A 20,695-nucleotide genomic window follows, 5' to 3' on the forward strand; every position below is an offset into this window, starting at 1 on the left:
CTCCTAAAAATGCTGTAATGAGTCCTTGACCACTAGGCTGCCCACAAAGGAATCCCAGAAGCAGCAGAGATCTAACTCAGAGCCTCCTGCTTCAAAAGCTATCCGAACTAAAGGAACATCTTCTATTAGCTGCCAGCAGTATAGGATCTATGACACGGGATTGGGAAATTCTGCCTTCATCCAGCAGAGGGCACACACACACACACACCTGCCAGTTCACTGCTGTGTGTATGACCAGCGCTGCTATTGGCAAGGGGAAGAAGTCATAAAGGGGAAGGCAGGACAGATAAAGAGGATAAAGGGTTTCAGGCTGATATCATCCGCAGGGTATAGGTGTAAGTATTTGCCCGTTAAGGTAAAGGTATAAGCCAAAGCAGTCAGAGCCTCAAAGCTTGTAAGACAATAGCTTAGCCAGAGTTGAAGCATAAGGCCCAGGAAAGCTGGAGCAGATGTTTCAGCACAAGTAGCTCCAGGATCTCACAAGACGGAAAGTGTCATACACAAGGCTGACGAAACTCCTGGCAGGTAACCGCAAAACACCAGCTAATGCTAGTGTGGGATATTTTAGGATAGGAACACGCAGAGATGTTCAACCGCAAGGTAACCAACTGCCGTCTAGGCCAATGAGCCTGCAGGAAACAATATACTAGCCTGTAAGGAGAAGACACGCCGCATTATTAGGGCGAGGCAGTTTAGATATGGGCCACGGATGCCAAACATCCTTACAAATACTCATGGTGGCCACAGAGCCCTGTGTTAGAGCTACCCACGGCTCCACCCATTGGGCTCTTCCTGGCACGTAAGAGATAGAACCCTGCCCGGATCGTCTGTCCCAGCCCTTTGAAGCCTCCGCATGAGGACATGGACGCTCAGAGCGTTCTGTATTATCTCTATCTTCTGTGCTGGGTTGGATTGTTTGTGCTTTTGCTAACCGTGCTCAGACAGTGTGACCGTCTCTGGCAGGCACACGGGGGTTCTCGTGATAACTCGGATACCTCCGGCTCTGAACACGAAGCAGGACCCCACCCAACAACAGAGTGCTCACTGGCATTTCTAATTGAGCAATATAACTAATATGCAATCAACAGATCGGACAACACGTCCACCCCAAGATGACGAGTGCTTTTTGGCCAGACGTCAGAAGAAGTTTTACATGTAAACTAGACAGGAATCTCGGTCTCCCATTAAACTCTATTTGTCACCAGGAATCGGGGGTGGGGATTTATAGAGTCCTAGAAATGTCGGGCTGGAAGGGACCTCGAGAGAGGTTATCAAGTCCAGCTTCCCTGCGCCGAGGCAGAACCAAGTAAACTTGACAGGTGTTTGTCCCGCCTGTTCTCAAAAACTTCCCATGACGGGGGTTCCACAACCTCCCGTGTCTTACATCCAATAATACTTCAACCCAAGGCCACTCAAAAGCCACTCCCGCTTGAGAGACAAGGCTAACCCCAATAGCTCTCCGACACTGGAGAGCCAAAGTCCCACACGGTGCGAATGGGGGTTATACCGAGACAGGATAACAGAGCGTGCTGCATGCCAGGAGGAAGGGGCATTGGCAGAACTGTGTGTGGGGAACCCCGCACTGGACTAGCAGGTGGGAGCCTGCACATCACGGTTGAGTTGCACTGGCCAAGCTGAACCGGGGCAGACCGGTGGGGATGCCGATCAGGACTGAGGTGCATTGGCAGAGCTGGGAAGAGGGGAGGGTGATGGACGGGTACAGTGGTGGGGGCTGTAGCCTGTACTAATGGAAGAAAACACCAAGCCAAACTCATCCCTTGTTCGATTAGACTGACCTCAATGGAGCTACACAAGGGATGGATTTGACCCGAAGTTTGTACAATAATTATTTATCATTTCTATTGCGGTAGCACCTAGGAACCGTAACCAGGGCCCCAGAGTGTTCAAAGCAGGAAGGATTTGGTGTTCACAGAGCCATAGAGTCACAGATTTTTAAGGGCAGATGGTGGATTTGTCTCGTGCGTGATCAGTTCATTTACAGCAGAGTCCCACTCGGCTGCCTGTCAGAACCCTCGCTGAATGTAGGTGAATTTAAAATATACAAGGAACCTGTTCTATGGGGGGAGAATCCGGTCACCCACACACTAAAAAATCCTAACAGAGGTTTCAAACGGCTGTGCAGTTAGGCCCATGATGCTGTCTTGTTCTCCTAACAGCCTGGAAATGCCAGAGCCCCAGGCAGCCTCTGCTCTGTATGGAGTACAAGGCACCACCTAAGCACGAGGGTTCCCACCTCCCCCTTCCCCAGCTGGGAACATTGGCTGCATTGAGCGGAGGACAGGCGCAGCGGGAGGAAGCCCTTTTGGAAGGCGGCTCGGCCAAGCAGGGCGCCAGGATCGTAAATTACCTGATTTGCAGCACGCTGGCGACGACAGCGAGGGGGGAAGGGAGAGCGCGGGAGAGATGGAGATCCAAAAAGAGAGAGAGTGGAGGACGAGACTGCCAAGAACGTGTCAGCACGGCGGTAGTCAACTCGGAGGTTGGCCCATCTGGAGAGAGTTTGCTGTGCTTGTATTCATCACAGTAACACACCTCGTGTATCAGGCTCCAGCCTGCCCTCAGCCACCACCAATCCTTCAGGCAGGGGGGCAGAAGCCAAACCTAGAGAGGCCTGCAGTGGTGCTGGAGGGGCAGGTGCACAGCCTTATGTCTACACAGCACACCCGGGCTCTGACCCATGCTTAAGCCCAGATCCACCACACACCATCCACCATGCCCATCCACACACAAAGCCCACTGACGTGTGCCTGCGTCCTCTCAGAACACGGGCTACTGGCTCACCCGGGGTACCGGCCCCTGGCCCGATGTAGCCCAGGCCCAAGCCAGCCCATTTTGCAGCTAGCAGAAGCTAGCTGAGGGTTGTGCTTGGATAATTGGCCAATGCTATCCCCCGATCCTCTGGTCCTTCTGTCTCCCAGCTCTCCGAGGGGACTGCACTCCATGACCTCTCGAGGTCCCTTCCAGCCCTAGAATCTATGAATCTGCCTCCCATGAACCAAAAGCGACTTCCGGTTCAAATTCAGCCGCTGTGCATTTAACCCTTCATTTCCGTGCAGGCTGCTTGATTTTACACACACATAAACCTAGCTTGATGCAAACCTGCGAAGATGCCCTCCAACCTACTCACTGCTAGCCAGCCAGCTAGCTAGACAGCCCTCCAGGGGGAATAGCTCAGTGGTTTGAGCATTGGCCTGCTAAACCCAGAATTGTGAGCTCAATCGTTGAGGGGGCCACTTAGGGATCTGGGGCAAAAATCTGTCTGGGAATTGGTCCTGCTTTGAGCAGGGGGTTGGTCTCCTGAGGTCCCTTCCAACCCTGATATCCTATGAACACACTCAGGTCTAGGGGCATGGTGTGATTATTTTCAGGAGGCCTTTGTCTTTCAGTGATGCAGAGCCTCACCTTCCAGGGCATAGTACAGTCCCAGGCTGAGTTCACAGGAAAGCTTGTGCTGTTGGCCAGCTAAAATCTGCCGTGAAATGCCTCCTCGGGCTGCCTGGGGGAACTGAGCCCAGGGCATGTGGAGCTGAAAGCATGAACCTCTAACACTCCAGGGCCACTAACTCACAAGCCTCTTACAACCTCCAGCCATTAGAGCGGGACAAAGGCCTGCACTGCACTAGCATGGATTATATATCACTATTTAAAGGCAGCCTGCAAAGGGTTTATTTAAAATTGGGCTTGAGCCATTTTTGGATGAAAAGAGAAGGCCTGGAGGGTGCATTTAAATGAGAGAGTTTTATTTCGACACGTTCTTTGACCGTAGGACCATCGATGTGGTCTTCCCCGGCATGGATGCTGCAATCTGTAACACTGAATTCAGTGTTTCCCAAAGAGTGGGGCACAAGATGGACTAGCCAGGGGAGAATTGGGGTAGGGGGCGGCAGGTCAGATGGGCCTCTCAATTGCTCTCCAGTTTCAGCTTTCTTTCTTTCTTTCTTTCTTTCTTTTGAAAAAAGTTTGTCTCTAGCGATCAACATTGTGAATAAAGCATTAAAAATGTGACTTGAGTGAAGCTGATGTAGAGACGGCTGCCTGAGTCTGCATAGAGCCTGAGACAATAGCTCTGCCTGGGTCACTTCAGTGGGTGCTCACTGGGATGCCAATGCTGATACTTTAAACAGCCGCATTGTTAACCATTTTACAGCTCATCAAGGTAAGGAAGAAAGGAGAGGAAGAATCAGATTAAGGAGACCTACATGATCTACTGTGACAGCTCATTTCGAGTGGGCCTTTGACACCTCCTAGTGGAGCTGGTTTCATTTTCTGGAAGCCCGAGCTCAGCTTTCAAAAGTTGGGGAAACACTGGTTTAACTGGAGGGACACAGGGTGTGGAACCTTTAGCAGTGACTTCCTTTCTCCAGCACGACACAACTGGTCACTGGAGTGAAATCGGTGTCATGGGAAAGAATGTCCCTCCAAACAGAGAGCTTTAAATGATGTAACTATAAACCCCCTGGCTTCCTCTCTCAAGTGCTCAACTTCCTCTCGTCAGTTCCAGCCGCTCAAACTACAGTTCATGGCACAGGGCACCCATGCCCAAGGGAAACACTCCACATGCCTATGCTCTCTGAATCTGCTCTCTACGGCCAGGCCCTCAGATGCCACCAAATATGATCTGAGGAGAGAGTCCGGGATATGCACCTTAACACACTCAAAACCGCCTTCACCAAACAAGGTCACTTCATCAGAGAAGGAGATTGAATCATGGAACGGGCCATCCAAATACCCCAAGAGAACCTGCTTCAACACAGAACTAAAACCCACTGCGAGCGCACACCCCTAGTTGTCACCTACCACCCCACAAGGGAACCTATATGGGGTATCATCAAACAATGACAACCCATCCTGAAAGAAATCTTTCCTGAACCTCCTTTTCTGGCCTTTACACAACCCCTCAATCTCTCCAAGCTTATCATCAGAAGCAAGCTCTGCCCAAACCAGGACACACCAACTCAAAGCAGCACCAGACCCTGAAAGAACAACAGATGCAAAACCTGCAGACATATCTCCACTGCTACAATGATCAACACTGAACACACCTTTTAAGATCCATGGGTCCTACTCATGTCTGTGACTACACGTGGGGTACCTCACCCAGTGCACTAAATGCCCCAATAACAACTATGTGGGTGAAAAGAGACAGTTGCTACACTCGCAAATGAACGCGCACAGGAAAACGATAAAAGATGAACACAGCCTGTCGCCTGGGGTAAACACTTCACAAAGCGATCACTTCATAGCTGACCTCTCAGTCCTCAGCCTCACAGGAAACTTGCACAACACCTTCAAAAGACCAGCACGGGAACTTAAATTCATAACTTTGCTAGACACCACAAATCATGGACTGAACAGACACTGGATTTATGGCTTATTACAATAATCTATAACCCACTTAACAACCCCCCAGCCTTCCCCCTCCCACTTTTACCCTATGACTGGAGATGCACTAATAGGTAACTTCACTTTGAATAGTCCTTTGACACATGTGCTAACGACTTTTGCTAAACAACCTGTTCCATCTTGTATTTAGCTGTGACACTCTGGTTACCTTTCCCAGACCTGAAGACGACCTCTGCGTAAGATTGAAAGCTTGCCTCTTCCCAACAGGAGTGGGTCCAATAAAAGATATTGCTTCCCCCACCTGCTCTCGCTAATATCCTGGGACTGACACGGCTACCACACCACTGTATATACGCTCTCCACGGACGTGTCTGCACCACAGACCGGGCTGTCTCTCTGCTTCCCTGCAACAAGCTGAGCATGAGAGTGAGCCGTTAAACCCAGAGGGGTGGTTAAAGCCATCCCAAACCACACATTATGGTTCAAACCGAGCCACAAGCAAGCCGGCCGGAAGGGAGTGCCACCTCCCAGACTCAAACCTACCCTACAGGACACAAGTTTCCATCTTCAGTGCGGACTGGAAACTGCAGCCGGTGGCACCAGAGCCACCCCTGCACATGTCTGCTGCAGGCCCTGCGCCCAGGCTGCAGGAAGGCGAAAGCCTGCTGCCCCTCCCCGAGGCAGAACAGCCCAGGGAGAGCAAGGACGTGGCAGGAAGGTCAGAAGAATGGGCTAGGGGGTAGGGCTGGAAGTCCAGAGACACCGGACAGGGGCTCCAGAGCCTGGGGCTTCTTCTCATGTTCAACTCCATTCTTGTTGTGACCGCGGGCAAGTCCCGAAATCGATGTCCCTGCCTCGCGAGAGCCCTTAGGGACAATGAGGTTCTCAGACACTATGGTGCTTGGAGCCATTTAAGTGCCTTGACAGGTGGCCCCATGGATTGTCAGCAATATTCCCCTCCGCCCAGCCGGGAAGTACAAACAGGCTGACGTTGGCAGAGTAGCTGCAGCAGCAGTCGAAGCAGGGGCTGCTGCACTGGGGCAGGATGGGGGGAAGACTCCCTGCGCTAGGACCCCCGGGGTGCCTCCCCTCCCTCTCCAGCGAAGGCCAGGTCTACACTCAGATGGTCCGTAGGCCCAGCTATGTCACTCGGGGTGTATGTGTCTTTAATCCACACCCCTCAGCGACGTAGTTAAGGCGAGCTAACCCCTGGTGTAGACAGCACTAGGTCGATGGAAGAATTTTTCTGTCAGCCTGGCTACTGCCGCTCAGCGGGGAGGGAGGGGGGAATGGGAGACCCTCTCCCCCAGCGCTGCAGCTACGCTGCTGTAGCATTTCAAGCATGAACAAGCCACTGCGGGGAGGAGCCAGCAGAGACTGAAGCCGGCGGAGCTGTGCCAGAGGGAGCTCAAGCGGGGACCTAAGGACACTTAACTCTGACTGGACATTCTCCGCCCTGCCAACCTGCTCCCTCACCTTCACTTCAGCCTCACCCCACACCTGCTCCTCTCCCCTGCCCCGTCCCCCTCCTCCCTTCCCTGGCCTTTCTGTTTCCCTAATCCCCTCCGAACTACAGCCACCCCTGCTCCGCAAAAATGAGAGCACTAACATGCCATTGGAGGTCACCACATTGAGCGCTTGGCTTCTGTGTTCCATCCCTGTCCCCCACCTTGGTCCGATCTATGTAGGGCAGGGGCTGTCTACTATTCTGTATCTGTACAGCTCCTAGCACACTGGGACCTCAAGCTCAGGCAATCCTGAGGCACTACCTTCATAAACATGATTAATATGCTTTCAGCTTGCAGCTCTGCAAAGAGAACCCTGTCCTTAGCTAGCCAGGCAGTTGCGGGGGAAGTTTCCACCTGTTGAGCTAAAGGAGTAAATCCGTCAGCTGGCAGCGGTAGTAGGTTGTTATCTCCCTGCAGTGCTGTACAGTCAATGGCGCATGTGATGTGATGGGTTCACATGGCGCCATTGGCCGTGGCTGGGGAGGAAGAGGAGAGCCAGCTGAGCGCCCTTACCCCGTATCACGGAGATGTTCCGCAAGGCGATGGAGTGCTCCCAGTCCTTCAGCCTCAGGTCCTCAGTCACATTGTTCAGGATGGCCAGCTCCTGCTTCAGCTGCTGCTCCATGGCGATATGGATTCGCCTCATCTGCCGGGCGTCCTCCGTGGCATTCCTGATCAGCACCTGCAGGTCCTGGATCCGGGTGTGGTGGATGCCCACGTCGTAGGAGAAGGTCCTGTTGATGGTGCCCACGGCCCCGCCCACCTCGGTCAGCTGGTCGCTCAGGCTCTCCACCTGGGCGGCCAGGTGCGTCAGGAGGCTGTCGTGGTGCTCCAGCAGCAGCCGGCTGCTGTTGCCCTCCACTGAGAGCCTGTAAGTCTCCAGCTGGGCCATGTCGCTCTGATGGTTCAAGCTGTCTCTCAGGCTGGCCACGGCCTTGTCCGTTTGGCTCGCCTGGGTCTGCAGGCTCCAGAGGAACCCCTCCAGCTTCTGCAGGGAGCCCGTCATCAGGAAGAGGGAGTCCGAGTGATTCTGCAGGAGATCCTGGAGCCGCCAGATGTGGTCCAGGATGTCCCCTTTGAGCGGCAGCTGCAGGAGCTTGAGCTGCATGTCCCTGATGCTCTCGTTCAGGCGGTTCACGTTCCCCGTCAGCGCCTTCAGGTCCTCCGGGGAGCTCTGCGGCCTGGAGACTGCAGGAGAAAGAGAGGAACCAGGTGTGAGATGCTCACAGGGAGTCGGGAGGGGGCAGGTCGTTAGCCGCTGGTAACGGCAGCTCCGGACCCCAAGGAACACTCTTCACACCTCCCTCCCCGCCTGACAGCTGCCACTATGCAATATGGCCATTGGTCTGCACGGCCCAAAACTGATAGCGCCACCTGCAGGTGCAAACAGGGACCTGAACATGGTTCTTGTTCATTTGCCTAGTCCCAAATTCTTGCCTCAAGCTCTGGGGGCGGGGGACGACTGTCTGTGCCTAGACCTACACCCATCCCATCTGAGCCCTTATCGGCCACTGTCCCTGTTCCGCAGGGGTGGGGATCTGGGGGGAACTGGGTAGGAAATGCACATGGTCTCCTTCAGCCATATGGAGCTTGCCTGGTGTGACGTTATTGACAGAATCTGTAACCATATAGATCACTGTTGCAACCACTGTTATCTATTTGCAGCAAATATTGTACAAAGGCTGTTGTGTGAGGTGTCTATGGGAAGATTATGATGTGCTGGTTATGATTATGCTGTCTATACATGTGTATCATTTTTGTAGCTGAAGTTATGAATATTGGCTCTATACTGTCTGTATTTCAAACTTATGCTATGCTTCTGGGTGACATCCCAGAGGAGTTGGTGTCAGCTCTGCCTAGCCTGCTTAAGGACCATCAGCTATACAATTGACTCATTGAGAGAAGGCAGACACGCCCTGCGACTCAGCAAAGTATGCAGGGACTTGCCCATGTGACTCCAGACTCCATTTTGCTGTAATTTTCCACAGTAAGGACAAAGAGGTTCTTACACCTGGAAAAGCCTATAAAAGGCTGATGCCTCATCTCCATCTGGTCTTCAATCCTGCTTCTTACCTCTGGAGGGACTTTGCTACAAGCTGAAGCTCTGAACAAAGAACTGAATGACCCTCCCAGCGGGGGATGTTCCAGAGACTTGATTTGAACCTGCATTTTATTCTATCACTGCTACAAGCCTGAACCAAGAACTTTGCCATTACTGGATGTAATTGATTCCATTTAAGCAATTCTAGCTCTCATCTCTATCTTTTTCCTTCTATGAATAAACCTTTAGATTTTAGATTCTAAAGGGTTGGCAACAGCGTGATTTGTGGGTAAAATCTGATTTGTATATTGACCTGGGTCTGGGGCTTGGTCCTTTGGGATCAGGAGAACCTTTTTTCTTTTATTGGGGTGTTGGTTTTCATAACCATTCACCCCCAGGACGAGTGGCACTGGTGGTGATACTGGGAAACTGGAGCATCTAAGGGAATTGCTTGTGTGACTTGTGGTTAACCCGTGGGGTGAGACCAAAGTCCTCTCTGTCTGGCTGGTTTGCTTTGCCTTAGAGGTGGAAAAACCCCAGCCTAGGGCTGTAACTGCCCTGCTTTAAGCAATTTGTCCTGAATTGTCACTCTCAGTTGGGTCCCGCCAGAACCAGCATCGTTACATCTGGGAATACACTGAAGTCTGGCTAGTGACCCATACATTTCTTTATGTCTCAGCTGAGTGCCTTGAACATCCCTGGGTTTGGGGCAAGGTTCTGTGCCGCATGGGTCTGGAAGTCAGCACTGCCAGAAAGCTGGAGGGGTGGGGGTGGGGTGCTATGGGGCAGCAGATTATGGCTTGGTCTGGATTTAGTTTTCCTACATTTAACCTTCCGGCTGCTAAAAAACGTCCATTTCCCTTCCCTAAACAGTGCTAAAAACTGCCCAGCTGGGCTTTTTATTTTTAGTCTGTAATTGTTGCATTGTCAGGTTTCCCGGCTGGCCAGGAATTGGGGACCGGGACTGAGTTCTTTGCTCTCTAATTAACACCAGCAGCCTGGCTCCACCGGCTCCGGGAGTGGCTTCCCGGGGCTGTCAACCAGTCAAACGAGGAAGCAGAGATTAAAGGGCTCTCAAGGTTAACTAGACAACTCGGAACGTGAGGGTATAAATTAAACCCTTCCTGGGTTAGTACTTGGCTTTCCCCTGGAGGCCTCTCACATGGCTGCATCTGCTGCATTGTCTGTGGTAGAAGATACGCTGGAGGGTAGGGATAAGGCCCAGAGTGCCCTAGATGGATTGGGCCAAAAGAAATCTGATGGGGTTCAACAAGGACAAGTGCAGAGTCCTGCACTTCGGATGGAAAAATCCCATGCACTGCTACAGGCTGGGGACCGACTGGCTAAGCAGCAGTTCTGCAGAAAGTGACCTGGGGATTACAGTGGACGAGAAGCTGGATATGAGTCAGCAGTGTGCCCTGGTTGCCAAGAAGGCTAGTGGTCTAATGGGCTGCATTAGTAGGAGCATTGCCAGCAGATCGAGGGAAGTGATTATTCCCCTCTATTCGGCACAGGTGAGGCCTCATCTGGAGTATTGCATCCAGTTTTGGTCCCCCCACTACAGAAAGGATGTGGACAAATTGGAGAGAGTCCAGAGGAGGGCAACAAAAATGATCAGGGGTCTGGAGCACATGACTTGCGAGGAGAGGCTGAGGGAACTGGGATTGTTTAGTCTGCAGAAGAGAAGAGTGAGGGGCAACATTTGATAGCAGCCTTCAACTACCTGAAGGGGGGTTCCAAAGAGGATGGAGCTCGGCTGTTCTCAGTGGTGGCAAGTGACAGAACAAGGAGCAATGGTCTCAAGTTGCAGTGGGGGAGGTTTAGGTTGGATATTAGGAAAAACTATTTCACTAGGAGGGTGGTGAAGCACTGGAATGGGTTCCCTAGGGAGGTAGTGGAATCTCCTTCCTTAGAGGTTTTTAAGGCCCGGCTTGACAAAGCCCTGGCTGGGATGATTTAGTTGGTCCTGCTTTGAGCTGGGGGTGGGACTAGATACCTCCTGAGGTCTCTTCCAACTGTAATCTTCTATGATTCTATGATCTATGGCCAATGCCTTGGCCTTTTGCTGCTGGAGACGCAAGTCAGGTCACTCCCAGGTGCAACATGTGCGGTCAGAGCGCAGAGCTGCCCTGACCACACCCGTACCCCCCCCCCCGGCCATGCCCCCACCTGGGAAAGCACCAGGCAGCTGATTAGGCCAGATTGACGGCTGCTTGGCACTGCACATAAGCAGCCAGAATGGGGCCTGGAATCTGGCCCTTTCAGACTCGCCCACCACTGCACCGTTGGCGTGGGACCCATAACACGGAATGACAAATGGCAATGAGCTCAGACAGGTGCCCTGCGGAAGAGGAAGCCAGCAGGGCCTCACCACCAGCTCAGAGGGAGAGTCAGGTGCCTTAGTTGCAAGGGGTCCGGTTCTGTGCTCTGCCTCCTGGAGCCTAGGGGATGGGACATACCCAAGGTGAGATGCTTCAGAAGTTCAAATGATCCTGAGCCTAAGTTAGAGCAGCCCAGGGCTGCTCTAACTTACAGCAGCAGCTTGTCCCAGTCTGCAGTGCAGCTAGGAATCCCCCTAGCATCGCGGGCTAAGAGCTGCTCCACTCAGAAACCATCTTGGGGTAACACAACAGCAACTGTATTGAACCCTCCAGCATAGGGACAATATTCCAGACGCTACTCTAACCTGCCAGTAGATGGCGCTCTCTAGGTGCCCTAACGGTATACAAACACTGGGCTGCAGCCGCTGCTTTTTGCATGCAACTCATGTAACGCTACACCCTGTCCCTTCCTGCCCCCTTCACTGGCGCAGGGCACTAGAAGGGGAGGGTGTCCCGGCATCCCACCCTTGCTGTACCCGCAACGCTGGAGTTGTGTCCAGCTAACCGTCGGGCAATCCCAGCACCAACGCACGGCCACACCAGCACGGAGGCTCTATGAAAACAAACTGAAGCAGCTGTTCTGTTGTCTCCGAAGTGGGACATCCCGGGCGCTTCCAGGGCGGGCCCCAAGCACTGCCGCCCGGGAAAGGTGGCAACATCTGCTCTTTCCAACTGCATGAACCCGCAGGCTCCCAATGGACTAAACCCCAACACTGGCCCTGCACTGAATCTTGCCATATTTGGAGGGGGAAATCCCACAACTGGGAACAAAGGGAGTAAATGTGTCTCTGAGAAGCTTTGCTTAAAAATAAATGGAAAACGTGTCAAATGGCTCAGGGGGGTTGGGATGTTAGAATGAGTCCCAGGTGAGATGGACTGGGGGGCAGAGTGCTGTGCAGGTGACACAGTCTATGGGGTCAGGAAGGAATTTTCCCCCAGGTCAGATTGGCAGAGTCCCTGGCGGAAAGTCGCCTTCCTCTGCAGTGTGGGGCACAGATCGCTTGCCGGTTTGAACTAGTGTAAAGGGTGGATCCTCTGTAACTCAGAGTCTATAAATCAAGATTTGAGGACGTCAGCGACTCAGCCAGAGGTTGTGGGTCTACTACAGGAGTGGGTGGGCGAGGTTCTGTGGCCTGCGATGTGCAGGAGGTCAGGCTGGATGATCCCGATAGTCCCTTCCAGTTTTGAAGTCTATGAGTCCATGAATAGCGCCTGGGAACTGCTATTGACCACAGGCATGTGACTGCCACTTAGGCAATGTGCCTATATGCTAAGCAGGCACATGTGCCCACACACACACACACAGAGACACAGCGTTTGCCTGATCTTTAGAGGCGCTGAACACCCAGGACTCCAGTGCAAGCCATCAGGATTGGCCGTGCTGTGCCCTTCTGAAAATCGGGCCCAGAGGAGCTCTGTTTTCAAAGTTCTGTTTGGAAGTAGCAGGTGAAACAGTTAAGATCAGAGATTCCCCAAACCTGTGTTGAGAGGTGGAGCCATTTAGAAGGGAAGGGGGACAACACCGTGCTTTGGATCCGGGCTCGCCTCAGGATTTCATTCCCTTCTCTCAAGTTCTATTTATTGTGCAGCCTGAGGTGTGAGGGATCAAAGCCAAACCCAACCAAATAAAAAATCATCATCAGTTAAAATTTTATTAGGATTCACCTGGCCAAAAGCCATCGGATCTGGGAATCGCCTAGCAACTTACCCTCTTGTTTATAAAAAGGAGGAGAAACAGAATGAGGACATTTGGTTCAAATTACAGAGTGGGGCCTGATATACAGAGCGCATGCGCGCACAAACACACACAGAGTGGGGCCTGTATATGCAGAGTGCGCGCACACACACACACACACACACACAGAGCGGGGCCTGTATATACAGAGCGCACACACACACACACACACACACACAGAGCGGGGCCTGTATATACAGAGCGCACACACACACACACACAGAGCGGGGCCTGTATATACAGAGTGCACGTGCGCACACACACACACAGAGTGGGGCCTGTATATACAGAGCGCATGTGCGCACACACACACACACAAACACACACAGAGTGGGGCCTGTATATGCAGAGTGCGCGCACACACACACACACACACACACACACACACACACACACACAGAGCGGGGCCTGTATATACAGAGCGCACACACACACACACAGCGGGGCCTGTATATACAGAGTGCACGTGCGCACACACACACACAGAGTGGGGCCTGTATATGCAGAGTGCGCGCATACACACACACACACACAGAGTGGGGCCTGTATATGCAGAGTGCGCGCGCGCACACACACACACACACACACACACACAGAGTGGGGCCTGTATATGCAGAGTGCGCGCACACACACACACACACACACACACAGAGAGCGGGGCCTGTATATACAGAGCGCATGTGCGCACACACACACACACAGAGTGGGGCCTGTATATGCAGAGTGCGCGCGCACACACACACACACACACACACACACAGAGTGGGGCCTGTATATGCAGAGTGCGCGCGCACACACACACACACACAGAGTGGGGCCTGTATATGCAGAGTGCGCACACACACACACACACACACACACACACAGAGTGGGGCCTGTATATGCAGAGTGCGCGCTGACACACACACACACACACACACACAGAGTGGGGCCTGTATATGCAGAGTGCGCACACACACACACACACACACAGAGAGCGGGGCCTGTATATACAGAGCGCATGTGCGCGCACACACACACACAGAGTGGGGCCTGTATATGCAGAGTGCGCGCATACACACACACACACACACACACACACACAGAGTGGGGCCTGTATATGCAGAGTGCGCGCGCACACACACACACACACACACACACACACACACACACACACAGAGGGGCCTGTATATGCAGAGAGCGCGCGCACACACACACACACACACACAGAGTGGGGCCTGTATATGCAGAGTGCGCGCATACACACACACACACACACACACACACACAGAGTGGGGCCTGTATATGCAGAGTGCGCGCGCACACACACACACACACACACAGAGTGGGGCCTGTATATGCAGAGTGCGCGCGCACATACACACACACACAGAGTGGGGCCTGTATATGCAGAGTGCGCACACACACACACACACACACAGAGTGGGGCCTGTATATGCAGAGTGCGCACACACACACACACACAGAGTGGGGCCTGTATATGCAGAGTGCGCGCATACACACACACACACACACACACACACAGAGTGGGGCCTGTATATGCAGAGTGCGTGCATACACACACACACACACACACACACACACACACAGAGTGGGGCCTGTATATGCAGAGTGCGCGCACACACACACACACACACACACAGAGCGGGGCCTGTATATACAGAGCGCATGTGCGCACACACACACACACAGAGTGGGGCCTGTATATGCAGAGTGCGCGCGCACACACACACACACACAGAGTGGGGCCTGTATATGCAGAGTGCGCACACACACACACACACACACAGAGTGGGGCCTGTATATGCAGAGTGCGTGCATACACACACACACACACACACACACACACACACACACACAGAGTGGGGCCTGTATATGCAGAGTGCGCGCGCACACACACACACACATTGAACACACACAGAGTGGGGCCTGTATATGCAGAGCGCGCGCACACACTCACCGCGCACACGCACACACACACACAGAGGGACCTGTATATACAGAGGACACAGAGAGAGAGAGAGAGAGATTTCCAGGGCTTCTGGTTTGGATCCATCCCCAGCAAACACACCGGGTGAAGTTCTCAAGTTCACACTTATTGCAAGGTTAGTGGGGAACTGATTTCACAGGATATTGCTTGGAGGGGAACAGGATGGCTGGATTTTAGATGATAGTCTGTGGCGAGGGGGTGGGGGGCGATGCCCATTGAAATTCTAGTTGCCAGCAGAACTCACTCCTCTGTTTAGTTCTTGGTGAGGTGCCCCCTGTGTTTACAGCTCTGTGATGGGAAGGTTGTTGCCATAACAGAAAGGAGTCATGTATCTTCCCAGGCAGCAGAGAGATGATTAAAAGGCTTTTTAGATCATCCTCCACTCTTGTCTCTTCCTGCCATTGCAGCACTGTTCCCTATGGGATGCTTTCCAGTGTCCTGTCCAGTCCACTCTGACATGTGCCAGGACATGGGACTTCTCCTAGGAGACCATGCTGTACGCAGAGATCTTGCTGGGGTGATTAACCTGGCATCTCGCTTGATCTGACTGCCAGGTTAAACTGTAAACAAGGGTGTGACAGGCTGCGTGCTGGACTCCCAGATGGTGCTTTCAGGCTAATTGAGATAAGTGGGAATCCCCTGCACTGATAAGTTTGAAATGTAGATGAAGTGAGGACCTCAGTGATTGGGCCTTACAGGATCTGCAAAGCAACTGGTCCTTACATGCTCCATATGATGCCAAAACCAATTAGATTCAAGAAGTAGATGGTAGCAGCGAGGAAAAATGTATATAACCTAATATCCTTCTTTGACAGGCTAACAAGCATCGTGGATGGGGGATGTGGGGAAGGGCGGAAGCAGTAGATGTGGTATATCTTGACTTTAGTAAGGCTTTTGATAGTGTCTCATGTGACCTTCTCATAGGAAAACTAGGGAAATACAGCCTAGGTGAACCTACTATAAGGTGGATGCACAACTGGTTGGAAAACTTCTCAGAGAGTGGTTACCAATGGTTCACAATCAGGCTAGAAAAGCATATCGAATGGGGTCCCACAGGGACCTGTCCTGGGTCTATTCAGTATCTTCATCAATGATTTGGATAATGGCATAAAGAGTACACTTATAAAGTGTGTGGATGATACCAAGCTGGGAGGGGTTGCAAGTGCTTTGGAGGATAGGATTAAAATTCAAAATGATCTTGACACACTGCAGAAATGGTCTGAAGTAAATGGGATGAAATTCAATAAGGACAAATGCAAAATACTCCACTTAGGAAGGAACAATCAGTTGCACACATACAGAATGGGAAATGACTGCCTAGGAAGGAGCACTGCGGAAAGGGATCTGAGGGTCATAGTGATCACAAGCTAAATATGAGTCAGCAGTGTAACGCTCTTGCAAAAAAAGCGAACATCTTTTCTGGGATGTATTAGCAGAAATGTTGTAAGCAAAACTCGGGAAGTAATTCTTCCGCTCTACTCCACATTGATTAGGCCTCAACTGGAGTATTGTGTCCAGTTCTGGGCACCACATTTCAGGAAGGATGTGGACAAATTGGAGAAAGTCCAGAGAAGAGCAATAAAAATGATTAAAGCCCCAGAAAACATGACCTATGAAGAAAGATTGTAAAAGGTTTGGAGAAGACTGAGGGGGACATGATAATAGTTTTAAAGTACATAAAAGGTTATTATAAAGAGTTGGGTAATAAATTGCTCTGCTTATTCATTTGGGACAGGACAAGACAGGAAGTAATGGGCTTATACTGCAGCAAGAGCAATTTAGGCTGGATGTTAGGAAAAATTTCCTGTCTGGGTAGTTAAGTACTGGAACAAATTACTTAGGGAGGTTGTGGAATCTCTGTCATGGGAGAATTTTAAGAGCAGGTTAGACAAACACTGTCAGGAATGACCTAGATAATATTTAGTCCTGTCATGAGCGCAGGGGACTGGACTAGATGGCCTCTCGAGGTCCCTTCCACTCCTACACGTTTATGATTCTATAAGCTGTGTATGGTGTGACATGATTTGGAATTGTGGTATCACCCTGTACCTCAACCCCTGCCTCTGGGCCTGGCACAGAGCTGCTACACACCTCGGGGCGGAACCTGAGTGACGAAGCAGAGTTGAACTGAGTTTTCAGATCCCAGAGAACTGGAGGAAGTTTGCTCCAAGAACTTGGTGAGATACTCTGGATAAGCTGAGTGGCAGAGACTTGGTGAGAATTCTAACATATACAACCTTCTAATGATCTCCATGGCAGAGACCTGCGCTTCCAGGGTTCTGAGTTCTAATCTCGCTGGTTCTATGAAGGCCCAACTTTCTTCTGAGATTCAGTTGCACTAATATTACATTGATTGCCGTAGCACTCAGGGCTACACGCAGAGTACTACGCTTACCGGCAGGATAGATAAAGGAACTATTCTCATCCCCATTTTACAGGTGAGGAACAATTAAAAGTCCAGGGATCCAGCAAAGCCAGCAATGGAGGGGTTGGGTGTCTGAGACATGAAATGAGTTACTCACTAGAAATGAGTCTCTTTCTGTCTGTCCGTCTATCTCACTGTCTCAATCCCCAAATGGCCACCAGGCCTCTCATAGACATTTAGATGATTTCCCAGGGAAAGTGAGAAATTTTAAATTGGACTGAATGCATCAGAACTGCAATGCGTTAGCTAGTGGACCACTGCCCTCTCTTGGGTGGCCTCAGAACTGTCCTCCTGTGTGTCACAGGGGCAATACCTCAGTCAGCTCATGAAGATTCACCTTTAGAGGGCTGTGCTTGGAAGAACTGCAGTTCAAATCCCACTGTCGCCATGAAGTCACAGATAGGCACGGATTTCTTACAACATGCATCAGTGGTGCAGAGTTAAGAGGGAAAACAACCATATTGGAACATTGTAGGGGAAAGGATACAAATGTTAAACCCAGGAAATGAGCCTCCTTCCCCCAAACCAGTGGTTCTCAACCTGTTTACTATTGTGGGGCACATATGCAGCTCTCTGTGTGATGTTGGCCACATCCACACAACATATATACTACCTGTGTGGCTCTGAGGATGTCACCTGGGCTGCAGCTGTGTTCTGACAAGCTGAGAACCACTGCTCCAAACGGTACAATATATGTACTTGCTGTGAAATGCTGGCTTGTGCTTTTGCAGATCCACAGCAGCCAGCTGCAGCCTTCCCCAGGCCTGTATCGGTGCCATGCGTTCCTTAAGAACGCCGTGGAGTTCCTAACGCATACATCCATCACAATTAATAACGTGATCTCACCCCACCCCAGAACTCGCCTGAGACCAACAGGCTGAAACAAACGGAGAGGTACCAGGCCAGGCCATTGCGATTCTAGGACCAGCCAAAAAACATTGGGAAACTTTCAAGAAATGAAAACACCTCATGGGTTTTTTTTCTTAAACAACAACTCTCATATCTCCAAAACGCCTTGTCCCATTTGCCTCAAACTTTCCACAAAATATGTACCCTGGCATAGGATCATGCATGAGAAATTACAGATGGATTGATTTAGTTTTGGCTAAATCACAGGGATGGGGGTGGAAGTTGGTCATGACTGGGTTTCTGCTGGAAAGCTAGGTAACCCACTGGCAAAGTGTGTGTCATGTGCCCCTCTAGTGGCTGGTCTATCACAGGATAATAGCCTACTACCATTAGCTAATAGGGTAAGTCTTTTAGCTCAAGGATGGAGATCCTGGCTTCAGACCTTGAAGAGGGACATCACACTGGCTTTTATCTTTACTATACAGAGGCTAGTGTCTCTTCAGACTAAAAGCAGCAACTGCAGTCCCACATGCTGGGATAAAACTACAGAGGCTACTAATCCTCATGCTTCAGGGCATGAGGTGATCAGCAATGGGGTCAGGAAGGAATTTCTCTCATGAAACACTATAGCATAAGTCGGTGAGCTACAGGGATTCCTCAGAAACACTCCACATTGGCTCTGGTGACACAATACCAGGCTCAATGAACCACTTTTCAAAACAACGAGGAGTCTTTGTGGCACCTTAGAGACCAACAAATTTATTTGGGCATAAGCTTTCGTTGGCTAAAACCCACTTCATCAGATGCATGGAGTGGAAAATACAGTAGGCTGGTATAAATGCACAGCACATGAAAGGATGGGAGTTGCCTTATCGAGTGAGGGGGGCAGTGCTAACGAGGCCAATTCAATTAGGGAGCATGTGGCCCATTTCCAACAGCTGACAAGAAGGGGTGAATATGGCGTTCTGTTACTTTCTTTGTTGGGCCTGTCCTGTAGTAGGTGACTTCTGGGTACACTTCTGGCTCTGTCAGTCTGTTTCTTCACTTCCCCAGGTGGGTATTGTAGTTTTAAGAACACTTGATAGAGATCTTGTAGGTCACTTAAAGGTATCAGTGGCACTGCTATGGGTACCCGCATGGCCCCACAGTATGCCAACATTTTTATGGCTGACACAGAACAATGCTTCCTCAGCTCTTGTCCTCTAGCACCCCTACTCTACTTGCGCTACACTGATGACATCTTCATCATCTGGATATATGAGAAGGAGGCCCGTGAGGAATTCCACCAGGATTTCAACAATTTCTATCCCACCATCAACCTCAGCCTGGACCAGTCCACACAAGAGATCCACTTCCTGGACACTATTGTGCAAATAAGCGATGGTCACATGAACACCACCCTATACCGGAAACCTACTGACCGCTATACTTACCTACATGCCTCCAGCTTCCATCCAGACCACACCACTCGATCCATTGTCTACAGCCAAGCCCTAAGATACAACCGCATTTGCTCCAATCCCTCAGACAGAGACAAACACCCACAGGATCTCTAACAAGCGTTCTTAAAACTACAATACTCAACAAAGAAAGTAACAAAACGCCACTAACCATTACCTACAGCCCCCAACTTAAACCTCTCCAGCGCATCATCAAAGATCTACAACCTATCCTGAAGGATGATCCCTCACTTTCACAGACCTTGGGAGACAGACCAGTTCTCGCTTACAGACAGCCCCCCAACCTGAAGCAAATACTCACCAGCAACTACACACCACACCACAGAAACACTAACCCAGGAACCAATGCCTGCAACAAACCATGTTGCCAACTCTGTCTGCATATCTATTCAAGGGACGCCATCATAGAACCTAACCACATGAGCCACACCATCAGGAGCTCGTTCACTTGCACATCTACCAATGTGATATATGCCATCATGTGCCAGCAATGCCCCTCTGCCATGTACATTGGCCAAACCGGACAGTCTCTATGCAAAAGAATAAATGGACACAAATCAGACATCAGGAATGGTAACATATAAAAGCCAGGAGGAGAACACTTCAATCTCCCTGGACACTCAATAACAGATTGAAAAGTAGCCATCCTTCAACAAAAACACTTCAAAACCAGACTTCAATGAGAAACTGCAGAACTGGAATTAATTTGCAAATTTAACACCATCAAATTAGGCCTCAATAAAGGCTGGGAGTGGCTGGGTCACTACAAAAAGTAATTTTCCCTCTGTTGATACTCACCCCTTCTTTTCAACTGTTGGAAATGGGCCACATCCACCCTAATTGAATTGGCTTCGTTAGCACTGATCTCCCCACTTGGTAAGACAACTCCCATCTTTTCATGTGCTGTGCATTTATACCTGCCTACTGTATTTTCCACTCCAT

The 20,695-nt window shown here is 50.9% G+C and overlaps 1 protein-coding gene across 3 annotated transcripts in view; it reads right to left on the reverse strand.

Moving 5' to 3' along the window:
* The window catches only part of SCARA5 (scavenger receptor class A member 5), a 145,267-nt gene that overhangs the window by 55,893 nt on the left and 68,679 nt on the right, over nucleotides 1-20,695 (reverse strand). For all 3 annotated transcript variants that reach the window (XM_045012005.1, XM_045012004.1, XM_045012007.1), the window contains one exon: nucleotides 7,386-8,060. In XM_045012005.1, coding sequence (XP_044867940.1) covers nucleotides 7,386-8,060 — 675 coding nt within the window. The remainder of the gene's footprint in view (nucleotides 1-7,385; nucleotides 8,061-20,695) is intronic.

This window comes from Mauremys mutica, chromosome 3 (assembly GCF_020497125.1).
Source record: "Mauremys mutica isolate MM-2020 ecotype Southern chromosome 3, ASM2049712v1, whole genome shotgun sequence".
Taxonomy (NCBI): domain Eukaryota; kingdom Metazoa; phylum Chordata; order Testudines; family Geoemydidae; genus Mauremys; species Mauremys mutica.